Genomic DNA, 17461 nt, shown 5'->3' on the forward strand with positions numbered 1-17461 from the left:
CATGTGAGAAGTTGGAGATTGAGGCTGGATGTAAGGATCATCCTTAAACTTTAGTCACATTCCGCACGATACCATCTGATCTTCTCTCCTTCAGCAGATTGTTGTCTTCGCTAGTAGTGGGTCTGATCATGGGACATGGGCATATGAGGATCTTAAAAGAATTTGCCTTATTAGGGATATAAATTATGTGATGAGCAAGAGGAAACTGCAGTACTGGCTAGTACAGGAGCATTGTGACATTTTTGGCCAATTTCCCAAGGACCTGAAATTCTAATCTGGTAAATTTTACAGTACACTTCCAAAGTACTATAAAATGTACTATAAAATGACATAAATAGCCTTGAGGCTTAAATGTTTGGGTGTAGGCTGGAAATTCCGAGCTGAAGCCACTTCCCGAAATGAGGACAAAAGTAAATTGAGTAACTTCTGCCTTGAATATACATGTTTAATTAGTGACAAAAAACACTACAAGATCAATATTATTTTATTATAAGTTCAGAAGCCTTAAAATTTTAAACCTTTATCAAGATTTTACAAATTTTCCAGAAGAAGGCCCCCAAACTATCCTGTGTGCGTGGCAATATTCCACACCTCTCAGACCTGCCCATGTACTAATTTCCCCAAAACAAAATCATGGATTTGTTATTGATACAGTATATGTATATTCTTGGGGATTCTCCAATGATGACAAAGAGTTCCAAATTATATATTTATATTTATTTCCAACATTGCTACAATAAAACAACAAGTTGTCCATCACACAGTTGTCCTCCATCCTTTCAAATGATCCAATGGAGCTAAAATTGAGCTAAATATTCCGGGAATTACCTTGTTTTACTAGACATGGACATATGTAACTAAAAAATTACCTTGATTCCAAAGAATAAATTATAATCAATCAAATTAAACTATTGGTAAAACACTATTTAAGTCATTAGATAATTTCAAAGTAACAAATTAGTTGATCGAGGCAAAAACATAGATCTTAGATATACAGAAAGTTTCTTTAATTTACGATCATCTCCTTTGCTAACAGAAATATTTTCTATAACTCTATACGTTGTAAAGTAATTTTACATCTTATCAATACATTCCCTACAATGCATACTGACACTATATATCTGTATGTCTGAATAAGTTTAAACAGTTTCGATGTGCAAAGCTAAAATTGAACACATTATAATACATTGAATATAGTAAATTAATTAAATAACATACATGTGGAAGTACCCCATTTTGTTTACAATTAAAGAGAGACAGAACTTCACTTAGACACTAATTATTTTGCTTCAGACAAGCAGTCATAGCATGTACCCATTTGCTAGCAAGTTTTCTACACAATTAAATCTTTGTCATAACACCCCGGAGGTGTAAAGAGCTACTCCCTGGACTTACAGACCTGAAATGGGATCACCAATCTATGTAAAGCCTACCTATAACATTAAGATGGTGTAAATTGGTTTCCAGTTGATTTTTTTTATTTTTAAAGGAAATTTTGGTCACAGCCATTTAAGATACCATTTTTGAAGACAGTAAATGCGCTAAAATATTTGTATTATTCCAAAATGATGGGTAGGAGTTTGGAGCAGAATTTTTGGATATCTCACATCAAGTACAAAGAAAAGCGGTTGAAGATAGGGATATATACTTTTTTTAGTACGTACATGATAGATGACCGGAGAGAATGACATGTTTTTCATTTCCTTCCACAATTTCATTAAAACAAATGAGCAAAAACGTAATTTTCTTGAATTATATTTCATTACAAATTATAAATATGCTTAAACTATAAATGCATAAAAATGTATCACTCTTTGAAGCTATAACTTATGTATAAACAGTAAATCTTTTACATTTTTATCTTCAACCTTTTTTTGGGTCTGATTACAAAATTGCCCAAATTTCTTACTTTAAACACCCTAAATTCGTGATGGAGTGATTAAAACAATTTTTATACTTTTCTGTCTTCAGGTAAATTATATTAAAGGGCTATGAATTTAAAATTAAAAAATATATTTTCCCAACCAAAATTTGATTAGACTATCAAGGAGTTTTGGTCTCTAACTGAGAGACAGTATGATGGCCTGCGCATGTTCCACGAGGACATGTTGGAAATACCACACACATTCACAGTGTGTTACAAAATTGATAACGTATTTAAGTTGTTTTAAAATGTTTTTTTGGGTACTCCCAATTGAAAAACTTCTATGAAGTATCAAATTAGACTGTGATAAACTTATGTATAAACAGCAAAAATTTTACCTTTTTATCTTCAACCTTTTTTTGGGTCTGATTACAAAATTGCCCAAATTTCCTACTTCAAACACCCTAAATTCGTGATGGAGTGATTAAAACAATTTTTATACTTTTCTGTCTTAATACAAACTAAAAGTTTTTCAAAGTTACTCAATATCTCTCTGCTATATGTATGTACTTTAATGAACATTTCCTGAAAACTCTGCTTAAATAACTGAAACAGTCTTAGAACTAGCTATATAACAATATGCACAAAGACAACAATTCAGCTATGCATAGTGTAATTCATAAGTTGATTTAATTTTTAGGAGAACAATATAAGAGATTGACAAAAAAGAAATTGGTGCAACGGAACTGGGGTAGAGAAATCTTATTCTAGGAAAGCGGCTCGTGAAAGTAACTAGAAGTTTACTTCACGTAATCACAGCCGACCACAGGCTTCTTGGAAAAATTAAGAAATGAATTTAGACCCGGAGGTATCTTCCGTGATGTCGGTTCTGGAAGGTTAATCATTTTCTTCTTAACGAAATTAATTTTTGTATAATTCCCTCACTCCTCCAGTTATGTTTCATGTTTATACTGTAAACTGTTCATATCCCTTTCATCAACAGTTTTACTGTCGTAGACACCCCAAATTCTGCTTAATATTATTACCATTCCTCGTGGAATAATCAAAAATCTTTTAAAAATTTGTTCTGTCCTCAGAGATGGTATCTTATAGCGCTATGACTGAAATTATCTTCAAAAACAAAAACATCCTTTCAACCAAAACATTTTGGGTGGTAGTTTATGTGATCAATATATGACAAAACTTAATGTACCAGCCAATAATATCAATTTTGTAGTTTATACTTCATGATTGAGAAATAACCGCTTGATTAGCTTTTATTTTGACTTTGGAGGTGTAGCATTCCCGAAGCCATTGGCCTTTTAAAAAATGGTAAAACCAAACCATAAAAACCAACTTACTCTACATTTTTAAAAGCACTTGGGTGGTTTCTGTTTTTAATAATTAAAGTGTGAATGATTTTAAAGTTACACCATCAACCGTTATTAAGTCAGGATGTTTTAACTGGAAAACACACAGACATATAATCTCAGTATGAAGCGTTGAAAAATATTTTGAAAACATTAGGACTAGCAGGCTCAACTGCGTTGAACTATACATTCAGCTTTGGTAATGGACTCCTTCTATACATACTTATAACAGTTATATAGTCATGTACAGGGTCATACGGTCAACTGAAGGCACAGCCACTACGTCTGTAAATTTGTGCTTTGAAAAAAAAAAGAGTTATAATGAAGCAATATTGCATATTTATACCTCAACTATTGCTGAACAAACTTGATTATTACTTGATTTATCAACAGCAACAACTATAAATAAATTTTATTCCAAATATTTTAGACACTAATGCCAAAACACTTGTCCTACAAACTACAGAAAGCATTGTACTGGATTTTTTACAGATCATAATTTTATTCTCAGATACTCATTAGTGAGAAATAAATATTTAACTTAAGAGTTAATATAATTTTATTACGTGGCATTGAGGTTTTATACACAAGAAATGTGACTTATGACAATTCTGTTTTCCCTTTTATTTTACTTATGCCATAATTGTCCCTAACACAATATATAACAAAAATTACCATAGCTATAACATCCAACTAAGTAAAATACTTTAAAGGCTTCAAAATTATTGCTAAAGTTCACATAGAGGTTATAACAAATTATACGTTATTATGAATGTTCACGTACAAAACTTTCAACTTTGAACACCTGTATAAACAACGTTCAAACAAAAGTTTTGTTACCACAGAGTAAACAATAGTAAAATCAAGATTAAGTTTCAGGTAAAAATGTTATTAAGTATACATACTTAATGTTATCAATATAATAGAATTAAATTTATTCATTTTAAAATGATCTGTAGCTTATAAAATACAACTCAAATTGATTCAGTCAAGTCTCTGGTTGTACCATCATAATCTCATTTTAAAACCATAGTATAATGTTATCAATAATCTTAAGTATGAATAAAAGTAATAATAAATATAACAGTAACAATATAAAATAAAATACTGATTTAATATTATTTGGTAGAAGTTCCTGTTTCATTGAAACTTTTAAGTACGTGCAAACAAATACAGTTGATACAACAATAGGCAGCACCTGAAGGCTAGGTAGTTTCAATGACTATGTTGAAGCAAAGGCAAAGAAACAAAATAAATCTTTAACTATGTTGAAGCAAATGCAAAGAAACAAAATAAAATTTTAACGTGAATAAAAAAAAAAATTGTTAGAATATAAACTTTCAAACATGTTTAGTTAAAAATACCACCTGAATTGTTAATTGTAAATTCAAATTGTTGAGTATAATTCACTGAATTAATAGAGTAGTTGTTTACAATTTAACACCTATCTCAGTTAATAAGAGGAAAAGCTGTATTCACCCAGTTGAAATTGTGAAAATCTGACAGCCACAATATTTGCACCATGTTAGACTTAAATGTTTTTACTTCTTTACAAAAGAGGAGAAGAGTTTTAGGTACTTGTATTGTAAGAGGTCTTGCCAGTAAATACACTAACTTACCAAATGTTTCAATTGGTTTGCACAGAATGTATTAGATCAGTTGGTTAGCTAATTTATTAGACTGGAGACCCACAGACTATTAGTGTTATGGTAGAATTTGCTGTGCTTGTTTTTTTTTAGCAATATGAAAATGTATGGAACTACAATTTTTATTCCTTTTTTTAGGAACAAAAGCACTAAGACTGATGGAACAAACACTCGTCAAATTTTTAATAAATCTTAATAAAAATATTCCAGGGATTACTGACATCTTAAGAGCGTTAAAAAAAATTGAAGAAAACAGTTACTTTCGATTGATGACCACAAAGATTATAGGAGCGATATAGGGTCACTGATAAGAGGGGTTTGGGGGCTTTTCAACTCCTATATTAATGAAAATCTTGGAATACCTTTGTTCTTTTGTATTTTGTGATTGGAGAGCTGAAGGAATGAATTTGGAAAACTCATTTGAACATAGAATCCTAAGGAAACTGTTCATGTTGCAAAATTTTCACCAATAATTTGCCAAAATTGTACAATAATGATGAAATTTTAGTGATACATCCTAATGTAACACATAACTAGAGATTTCCCCAAATTTCACCAAAAACTTGACGCTGTATTGTTTCTCAGTAAATTCCTGAATTTCCACATAAAACCTGAAAATCCACAACAAAAACGATCACAGCTCTGACAGTCTGAACAATCATAGTGTGACAAATACTGGCAACCAAGCTTTCATGTGAGTTAGTAGGTGTGAATATACACTGAATGTCACTTACCATTAGGGTTAGTTTGTAAATGTACTGCACATACCTTGTAATAATTTATACAGTCTTTAATATACATTTTACAATTTTTAGGATCTAACACCTTTATTTACAACTAAATATGTATTTGACAAAATAATTATCGGGCCTATGTAAAATAAAGATAATTGAAAGTAGCATTAATTTGAATGGGATACATGCATGAGTACAACTTCACCATAACTCAACACTTGTATTGCACTGTATGATTAACTAACACTATTTGGAAATTGATAAATTACACTGATCGCAAAGAAATCCTGATCTGATTCGAATTTATCAGAAATATCAAGCTTATGACCATTTTAATATTTACTACATAAGTTATACCTATAATGAATGATAAATAGATATTGCACCGCTATGATAAAATTTCACTAGAAAAGAGAGTTAGTCTGGAAACGTCCATGCTTTTATTTTGGAAGGTTAGTTGTATAAAAAAATATAGTTTTTTATGAGATCCGTAAAGCCCTCTTAACCGGCCATTACAGGACTGACCTCCCGGCCGGAAAGCGGTTTGGCCGGTTAATCTGACGAATATAACCTTAATTGGTATACTGTATACGTACCAACTATGTAATACTGTACCGGTAAAAAAAAATGTATTTAATTCAAAAGGTTATTTTACTGAAACCCTAATTACTTTTAATATTTTAAAGAACAGTGGCATATAGAATACATAATAACAATAAATACTGTATTACATTGTATAAGAAAAATATAAAAGTAAAACTTATATTTTGTTTCCGAAGTATAGTAATTTTAGACACAGAAACACAACAGTACATGAAATATCCGGTAAATACTAAAAGAAATCTGTTATTTTCTTTTGTGTTTTCTTCTCCATCATCTTTATGAAGGCATAGTCTCTCCACTTTTAAATGAACATCACATCTACAGCTGTCGACAGGTCTTGCTGCTCAATATACATTGTGGCCAACTGAAGTGCTTTTTTTCCCCTCTTCATGACTGATTTTTTCTGCTTGATCGTCTTCGTCTGAGTTCTCTGGAATACCTTGTTCACTTGCCTCCTCAACAACTTTTTCTACGATTTGATTGTCACTAAAAAACTCTTTTTCAAGGTCATAGTCACCTGTCACCCATTCATTTAAATTTTTCTCTTCAAGATGATCATCACTAGTACTCAAATTTTCATCTTCAGCTGGGTTAGCAACGATGTTTTCTATGTCTGGCCAAGATTTAATAAACGTTGTACTAGGCATTTCTTCATACGCCTTTGCGACCATGTAGATAACATCCTTAATATTTAAGTGCTTAACAGCTGATATAAGTTTCATTCCCGAGTCCACCTTCCCCAAAATTTCTGAAAGCAGTTTGCGTCGATAACGTTTCTTTAAGCATTCTATGACTCCTTGATCCATAGGTTGAATGAAACTTGTGACGTTCGCTGGAAGGAAAACCAATTTTATACCGGGCGCTTCTTCACATTCAAGACCAGGGGGTGTGTGCCAGAATTGTGTAAGATTAGAATGGCCTTTTCAGGTCATTTACGTTCCTTTAAATATTTTTTTACTTTTGGAACAAACTCGTTCACGAACCAGTCTTTAAAGTTTTGTCATCCATCCATGCTGCTTTCTGGGCACAATAAAACACAGGAAGCGATGAAACATTTACATTTTTAAACGCTCGTGGTTTCTAGGATTTCCCAATGACCAAAAGTGGGAGCTTGTGTGATCCTACAGCATTTGTACATAAGGCGAGTGTAACCCGTTCTTTGTTAAGTTTAAATCCAGGAGCTGAACTTTCATTCCCAACAGAGAATGTTTTTTGTGGTAGACATTTAAAGTTCAGACCAGTCTCGTCAATGTTGTAAACCTGTTCTGATGAAAGATTTTCTTCGTCAATTATCTTTCCTAGTTTGATTACAAACTCGTTTGCTGCAACGATATCTGCGGACATTTTTTCCCCACAAATGTTTACAAAATTCACTTCATGTCGCTTCTTCCATCTTCCTAACCATCCATCACTGGCTGAAAACTCTGCGTTATTTAGCTTTTCTAGTTTCGAATGAAAAAACATTGCCTTTTATTGTAAAAGTGGTCCACTTATCGGAGTCCCTCTTCGCCGCTCCTGCATAAACCAAAGCCATAACGCATCGTCAACCATCTCATGTGTTGGTTTTTTAATGTTTGTCGATTTGTTTCGACACTAGTGCAAAAATCCTGTAAGGATTTGCGATTACATCGCCAATCATTGATAGTGCTTTTCCCGATGTTAAGTTCGTCACAAATCTTTTCACTGATTCGCCTTTGTCAATTCGCTGGATCGCATCGAGCTTTTCTTTTACAGTTGAAACATTTCTTTTACGTTTTCTTTCACTAATTTTTTAAACTAAAAGTATAATCATCCTAAGTGTTAGTTCATTTAATAAAAACTGCACACCTAAAAACACTACAACACAACACTAAACTGCACAACTTGAAACTGTCAACTAACCGTACGGATGTATTGTATGTATCACGTTCGGAACCACCTGCTCAACTGAACAGGCATTGTCTAAACCGTCCCAAAATAGCCGTTCGAGTTGTGACCTGTCGATGACTCATCGTTTGCTTTGTGGCCAGTTAAAGCGGCGGCCGGTTGACCCGAGGCCGGTTAAGAGGGTGTCTACTGTACTCTCAATTAGCTCGTAGCGACAAAGAATCTACATACATTTAAGTTATTTTGAAAAATAAATATAAAAATAATTATTAGTGCTGAAGTTTTGATTCAGTAAAAGATCGACCAAAATTACTATGTTTTGTGACCCTAATATAATTTTTTTTACTAGATCTGAAACACTTACACAAATTTCTAGAATTACACAGATGGTATATGGATTTTAGACTTACAGACACGTTTTTAAGAGCTGGTGGTATAGATTTGAGAGCTGATGAGTAAAACTGTTATTTCAGGCACCTAACCTTCCACTCCTATAATTCTCGAATAGAGAGTACAAGTTTATAAAACTCTGGAAACATTTAAATTTGTATTGTTACAAACTGATCTTATAACAATATTAAACTTCAAACAGAACAGATACCAATTCTTTGTCCGAGTAAGAATTGAAAGATATTCACCATTGTCATTACGGCACTACATTTCAAGGTGTGAAATCTGGGCTCTTCCTCTGATATATAAATTACAACACCTATGAATAACAACAGTTGGAAGCATATATAGTGCACGTTTAATTCTACTGATTAAGTGAAGCATGCTTCAATCCAGAGTAGGGGAACTCTATATTCAAGTTCTTTCTAATTCAATAATATATAAGAGTAACGTTAGATTACAAATTCATTGCTCTCTATCGCTGTCAATTTGTTTTCAAATCTAAATTAAATTGTTAGAATTTCATCAATTACAATAATTGAAAACAGCTTGTAGTTTTGTACCTTCCTTTGTCAATATTTGTACAAGTCTTACAGAAAATAAAGCGTTTATTTAAGTTACATACAATTTTCTATGATCATAATCATGCCTTTTATTTGTATTTTGCTTGCTAGGTTAATTTAAACTTACAGCTTTTGCACTTATGTTTAAGTGCATAGACTTTAACAAATTAATGGAGTAAATAGATCGTAAATTATGTTTTTTACGTACACACTACAACTCTATATGTACTACTTGACTTCAAGGAGTTCTCAAAACTGTAGAGTAAGAGAAATAAAAATGGCTGAATGAAATAATCAATACATCAAACCTTATGAGCACACTTTCAAAGGACATTACTTCACGTTTTTAAAGAGCACACATTAAAAAAAAGATACAGTACATCATATAGAAATAAAACTGACAATAACAATTTAACAATAACATTATGTCATAATTATTTCTACTTTAAAGCTGCATTTAAATAAAATTACTGATTCTTTGCATCAAATATAATCACAGCACATTATTATATACAACAATTCAAGTTACTACAGACTTAATGAAGTCAGACCTTAAAACTAATTAGGAAAAATTATCACCAAAAACATAAATAAAATCAATACTGCTTCAATTGAACAAATACATTATAGCACTTATAATTTCATGGGAGGGGCAAATAAAATTTTGTGATACGTAAAATTACCACTACATGTACACAAGAAAAAAAGGATAATTTTAATAAGCATATTTTAAACTAATAGTTAGATGTATAACAAAATTTAATTTATCTTACAGTCATATGAGGAGGATAAGTCAAAAAAGGATAAAGTCAAAATGTTTCTGGAATCAGTATTCATGAGATTATAAAATGATTACTGGAAAGAATTTCTTTGTGCTACAGTTGACTCAACTGTAAGATAAGATACAGGTGGGGTAAGGGAAACTGTTCAATGGCTGATACTCGTTTACAACAAGTGTACCTGAAAGGTATTTAGTTTGTATGTTAGGTTGAATAATTGTATCTAGTAATTCTTCCACAAACCGATGTGTCACTTATATCTAAGCAACTCAGTAGATGTCAGGAGCGGCACATCACCAACTACAAATGTCAAGATATTGGGGTGGAAGGGTTGATTGATACGTCTAGTTTACTGCGAAGGATGACTGTTGGAGTGGGTGGAGTTCACTTAAGTGTTAAAGGATTTTGTTAGCTTGGACATGAGAGAGAGCTGTCCACTACCCGCTTTGACTGGAAAGGCTGGAACAGAGTTGGCCTCCTCTTTTTCCAAGGTAACATTACTGATATAGAACTCGCTATTCCTGCTCATTGGGTCTGAACAGAAGGCAGTCCCTACCCCGAACTTTACCCATCCTGAGGATTTTCAACCGAACAAAATGAATCATGATAGTTTCTGAACTCACCAAACCTGAAAAATCTCTTCTTTGAGACTTGAAAGAAGTTTTACCATCTCAGAAAAGTATTTTACAACTGGAGAAATAATTCTGCAGGAGTTCTTCAATGTTGGTAGAAAGCTTTTTCTCCAGATAAAAAAAAACAATACTAATCATTTTGCGAGTGTTTCCTTGCATTTTCATCAACATTTTGTTAACAAAATCCATGGTATCTGTAATAAATGCTACTTTCAGCCAAAAACCAAAATCATGAATTTCAGGATAGTCTTATTTTTCTTTTAGACAAAAACAAAATGATCTCATGGCAAAGATTGAAAAATCGTTCTAAACCTCTACCTTTGCCATACATCTTACCTCTGTGGTAAAGCACATCTCCATATTGTGATATGAGTTAGTTTAAAAACTCTTTGAACATTCTGTGATTTAATTTCTTTGACCTGATAAAATTCATAATGCTCACAACTGTTTTCATAACTGATTTAAATTTTTCACTGAACTTTGCAGCAAGACTTTCTTGGTGAATTATGCAGTGAAAACTTAGTAAGTTATCATTTCCTAAGTGTTTTTTCAACAGCTGAATAAAACCTACATTTTGCCCTGCCATTAATGGACTTATCTGGGCAAACAGAAAATATTTTCTATATGTCAATGTTGTAACCATTTAAATAAATGAGCTACTGCATAAAAATGATCAACATCACGTGTTTCCCCACTCATTGGAACCATTCCTAAAAGATCTTCTTTTACGCTACCATCTGGAAAATGAGTTTGTAAAAAATTTGTCATAGACAAATATTTGACAAACAAAGGCAATTTAGAAGTTGATGTAACGCCTGTGGATGTGTCAATGGCAAGACTAAAAATTGCTTCAATTAGATTTCACATTATATTTGCTTCCAAGTCTTTTGACCTTCTCATGCAACTTGAATCGGACAACTGTAATTTTGCAGCATCATCCAATATTTGTTTACTGTTTAGGAAATATGAGAACAATGTTTTACATTTTGTAAATCAAAGTTTGTAATTTTTCTTCTCTAAGCTTGGATTTGTTTTTATATTTCTCTTCAAAATTTGAATGAATAGTAGAATAATGCGTATTCAAACTGTACCGATGTTTCCATTGACAGTTTCACGACGTATTAAACATAGGGCTAACATGTCTTTCTTACCTTTAACAAAGAAAAGCTCATTTTCCCACTCAACTTAGAATTCACTGTTTTCCTCTTATAATTTATTTTTCTGTTCTTTGAACAAACACTGCCATATTTTACAGTTCAACAGTTCTTATTAATCTTTAAAACTAACAAAAAATGTTTTACAAACATAAACAACGAACCCACTGAAGAAAAATAAAATCACAAAAACAACTTAGAACAAATGATAGCACATACTCAAACTGAACGGAATAAAACTGGAACTGACTGTGAGTAGTTACTAGTAGTGAAAACATGAAAGATTTTCCAGTTGAGACGTCTGAAAATCTATGTCATCTCGGCGCACATCTCTTTTTTACTGATTTACTAACTATGTAAAGAAGCTATGGTTGTATGTGCAGTGGCGAGGAAGCGTTGAACGCATGCGCAGCCAGCCATGAGCTCTACCCAATTCCTCAAACACAGTAGTTCACACATAACAAGTAACTAACACCACTCTAAAAACATTTTAATTCATTACATTAATATTAAACACAGTTTCTACTGCATGTTAAGTTTACTTGTAATCTTTGTTAGTTATTGTATGTAGAACAGTGACAAGAAGCTGTGAGTAGGGAATAGGCATATCGAAATAGAGTCAGTCGAATGTCAGTAGCAATGACAGCAGTGCGCCAGTAGCTGTTACCTCCTCTACTACTCACAGCTGATACCCCTACACTTGTGCGCGAACTGCTTCTTCCAGAAACCATACAGTACAGTACATTGCATCATATGTTTTGTAGCATCGGAGTTCTTTATGACTACTGGCAGTGGAGACCACAGATTGATGTAGGGCCTGATTTCGTCTGCCTCTGCTAGTAATTTAGTGCATTTAAACAAAAACGAAAAATCTTGAGCATTTTAGTGACTTCTAGAGCTCTTACAATTCAAAAGCGTTGGTACTTAATAAATGCATTTCTAAAAAATTGTAAGGGCTGCAAAAAATCATGTTGAAGGCCGCAGTGAGTACCGATATTTGATACAAAACACACATCAATAGATTTGCACACTGTTTGATACTTTTTTTCAATCCTGTAATGCTAATAAACATAAATATAAAGTAATCTGAGATATGCTATATACTAGATTACCCCTTCACATAGTAATCTTCTCAGTTCTGCAAACTGCAGCACAACTAAATTCTCACAAGTGATGATGTGACCCATTACTCAATTTTGTGTCATCAGTCATGATGATTCCGAAAATGTTTTGACTAATCCTCATATAAATGTTATATTAATTCTTCTTTGGCATTCAAATTAATTAATTATCCTAACCCGACCTTTGAGTATCGTATTTTTAAATTAATTAAAGAGTAAAACATCTTAAAATTACTACAATTTATAAGAATCTAACTTTAACACACTAACATGTACAAGTAAATTAAATTATAAATAGCAGGATTAAAACTGACTAAAATAAACCATAACTAATTTTAAAATATGCTTAAAATCAAATATATTTTTTAAATGCTGATAAAAACATTTAATTTCTTAGCCACTACAATAATAATAATAACAGACTAGAGTTTTCCTGTGATAACTTACTCCTAAAATAAAACTGAAAAGATAAATATTTGTAGCTTATATACATATTTTATTAATGTACAGCAAGGCATGTTTCTCAACTAAACAGAATACAAAAATGCTAGAACATCAATATAAATAACAGATAAATTTTACATTATTTACTTTTTCATACATATACAAGTGAATACAAATAACGAAATACTGTGGTGCACTCCCAATGTGCGTGATAATCGTCAACATCCAATACTGAATTTAAAAGGTACGTAAAGTTAATCGTAAAACTAAATAACAGGAATTTATAAATTTCAGTTTTACATATTTTAATTAAATTTTAGTGCCATTATAGTTTTCAGGAACTTTTAATCATAATTTATGACTTAGGCTGTGAAACTGGAACTAAAGGCCTTGTACGTTAAAAAATCTGCCATTAAAAAACTAACAATAAAAACACAATATAGGTTTTGTCTGAAGAGTAACGTCAATGAGTCAGTGATTATTTTTGACACGACTGTACACCAGAGCGTACTTGGATTGGCTGGGATTGGTAGAGGGGGAAGTTAGCTAATGAATGATTGATTTTATGCTGTCTTCTCCCACCAGCCGGAAAGTTGGTACAGGAATTCCCGTGGAAGTTGTTTTTTACAGATAAAAAGGGTAAAGAATGTATTCACCAGACGAATTTAGGGCTAAGAAACCCTCTGTAAAAATCACGACAGAAACTCTCAGTGGGTACCCATCCAAGTAGCAGCCACGGTCAACGTTATTTGACTCGGTTATCTCGCGATAAGCACAATACCCACTACACTGCACCATTGGCACTGAACAATGGGGTTTTGTGACTCCATGCAAGTCGAAATGCAATGCTCAATAGAACAATGGATGGCAATCAAGTTTTGTGTTAAACTTGGTAATGAAGCCTGCACTGGATGGCTAATGATGAGCATCACAAATGACATTGTGAGACAAGTGAAAGCAGAGCGCAGGTTCAAATCCCGTCTGTGACCATAGCACTATTTATCAGTCTCACTGATATTGTACTGTATCAACTCTCCCCCTTATTCTGTTTGATAAGATCCTCGTATAGGCTAGTGGTCCATGAGAACGGACAGAATAGGGCTTAAAAGAAGATTAAGAAGGTCTCTTAAAAAAAAAAAAACAAAAAAAAAGTACTCAGTTTGTATTTTGAGTATCCGTTTACTGTAGCTGTTATCAGACATTCCAAAAACTATCCTCCATGAGACTTTTACAAACAATTTGGATATGGGGAAGGTTCAGACACAGGATGTAACACATATGTCCAGACATCGGAAAAGGACTGGAAGCTGAATTATGACAACGCAGCTCAAGATTCTGTTCACAAGATTATCGCAACCTTCTGTATATCCAGTCATAGCTCCCCTGACTTCTTTTTGTTTCCACGCCTGAAAGAATGCATGAAAGGAAAGCATTTTACGATAATTGGGAAGCATTTGTAAAGAACATTCTGGATGAGACTTATCTTAGCACATTAAATGCCTGGTGAACTCTCTGGAGCCGTGTGTCACCGCAGTAAGAAACTTTGAGAGATTTTGATGTATTGAAAGAAAAATTCAAAAATTGTTTTGTAATTGACTCACTGGAATTACTCTACAGAAAAACCATGTACGTTTAGTTTGCCTTGCATTTTAAATTTTCACTCATCCTGATGTTACTTTCCGACAAAAAATACATAACAAAAATTTCCAATAAACCAGAACATTACACTTTTGTAAATCTGAAATCTACTTTTTTGACGAACACACTTTAAATGTACAGTATTACATTACTGTATAAGAGATCTTGATTTTTTTCCATAAGTTATTATAAATTTATTTGTGCTATGGTGGAGTTGTTACTTGATATACATTTTTATTTCTGGTTTAATATTTTTATACCATAAATGAGCTTTTGTCTTTGATAATGAAATATGTTAATAATGTCAAATCCAAATAACACACAATTTTTATTCGAATCACACACTTCAGGTAGCATATGTAGGTCCAATTCAATGTATGTAATATTAATGCAACCATTTGCTAATGTGTAGAATAAATAATTTGAGTTTTGAGCTATTTTTCCAAATAATTACCTCTCAACATTAACAAGCTCAAGTTGAAATGTAAACATATACATTTTCAAATAATGTTAAATAGTATACGGTTAATCTTTTTAAGTTATCACAATACATAAATATTTAAGTAGATACGTTTTTCACAGCATATTTACGTTTATTGATATTAATTAATATTGTAACAATGTATATTTTCAGGCCTCATGCAATGAGTATTTAGGAGCATACATTTTCAAAATGAAAAAATACTGTATTGTTAAATTTATTCTTCATTATGCGAGGATTTGAACTGGAAACAGGACTGTTACAGGCATTTTTCACTGTTAAGTTACAAAATAACAGAAACACGTTGCAAAGTACTGTAATTCAACCATTTCTTCTGCAGAGTGAGTAAGTAATAAGTAAGTTTAGACGTTTGTATTCCATCTATACCATATTTAGATTATTCATCCACCAGAAAAAGAGAGAACAGATTTCAAGACTTGAAATGTGTTTCTATTTTCTGTAAGTTTAGATAGTGGAAAACGTATATAACAATCCATAGTATAGTAAATACGTATATGTAAATGTTTTTCTTTATATAAAGCTGTATAGATGAGAACTATTAGTACGTGACAAGGATATACGTTTGTGCATACAATAATAAATAATAACAAGATAAACTTAAAGCTTTTTTAAATATTCCAGCGCTCTAAAGAAAATTTAAAGCTATCCGCTGTTTTTCACATAATATTCTATTTTTGTACACTTTTCTACGTTTTTCATCACTAACGTAATATATATTCCTAATTACATTAGAATCCAACGTTTATGACTACAACTAAAACTAAAAAATTATTACAGTACGCAACAAATATGTGTAAAACTTCTTGTGGGCATGTTGAACAATAACCAAAGGTTACTTTAAAAAATCTCTTACTATTGAGAAACAGTATTTTATTCTCTGGTGTGAAAACTGTAAATAGTCAAGCACAAAAAAGCGTACACCTTTCTCTCCAATATCAGTATTCTACAAAAATAAAAATAAAGCAACTACCCTTCAGCATATGACTAAATTGCAAAACTGATATGTTCTGAAGGGTAGATGCTTTATTACATTCCGCATGGAAAATAGCATTTATCTCGAGTCTTACGAAAGTAAAGCACTCAAATGCTCCTTCCTAGCACTTATCAGTCTCTATATCATTCCTAGCACAAACTTTCAGTAACCCTGCAGGAGTCACAGCTCCCAAATATCCATTTCTGGTTCTTGTTTTAAAAAAATATTGGCATTTTATTCTATTAAAATACAGCCCTTTATAGCCCAGCCGCAATTTATACAAAATAAATGTCTACATTATAAAATGATTACAGCATGTACAATGTATGATGTATTATTAAACGGAGAGAGAACGTTGTAATGACGGTCATCTTCCGCTACCAGGGTGACTTCAGGCCATGAACCCACATCGTCATCTGGATAGTAGCAGACAAACTGTTGAGTGCCTTGTTCGGATAATCGGACAACCTTCAGACTCACCTGTAGAGTGTAGCCCAGAAGACACATTTCTACCTGTAAACAGCCATCACAGCACATTACAACCTACAATCTTCCATGGCCATCGCAGCACATCACAACAAGCAGCCTCCTCTAGCCACTGCAGCAAATCTCACCAAATAGCATCCTATAGCCATTACTTGACATAATAAGTGGCCTCCTGTAGCTATCACAACACATTATAACCTGCAGTCTTCCATGGCCATGACAGCACATCCCACCAAGCAGCGTCCTGTAGCCATCACAGTACATCACAAGTGGCCTCCTGTAGCCATCACAACACATTATAACCTGCAGTCTTCCATGACCATCACAATAAATAACAACAAGTGCCTCCTATAGCCATCACAAAAAATTATAACCTGCAGTCTTCCATGACCATCACAACATATGACAATCTACAGCCTCCCCTAGCCATCGCAGCAAATCCCACCAAGCCGCATCCTATAGCCATCATAGGACATAATAAGTGGCCTCCTGTAGCTATCACAACACATTATAACCTGCAGTCTCCCATGGCCATCACAGCACATCCCACCAAGCAGCGTCCTGTAGCCATCACAGTATATCACAAGTGGCCTCCTGTAGCCATCACAACACATTATAACTTGCAGTCTTCCATGACCATCACAGTAAATAACAACAAGTGGCCTCCTATAGCCATCACAACAAATTATAACCTGC

The 17461-nt window shown here is 32.9% G+C and overlaps 1 protein-coding gene across 1 annotated transcript in view; it reads right to left on the bottom strand.

Annotated features, from left to right (window-relative positions):
- Positions 1–695: 695 nt before the first annotated feature.
- LOC124368887 overlaps positions 696–17461 on the bottom strand; it is a 105028-nt gene continuing 88262 nt past the window's right edge. The window contains exon 11 of the mRNA XM_046826386.1: positions 696–16792. Within this exon, the coding sequence (XP_046682342.1) occupies positions 16577–16792 (216 nt within the window). The 3' untranslated portion in view covers positions 696–16576. The remainder of the gene's footprint in view (positions 16793–17461) is intronic.

Source organism: Homalodisca vitripennis, chromosome X, assembly GCF_021130785.1.
Source record: "Homalodisca vitripennis isolate AUS2020 chromosome X, UT_GWSS_2.1, whole genome shotgun sequence".
Classification (NCBI taxonomy): Eukaryota; Metazoa; Arthropoda; class Insecta; order Hemiptera; family Cicadellidae; genus Homalodisca; species Homalodisca vitripennis.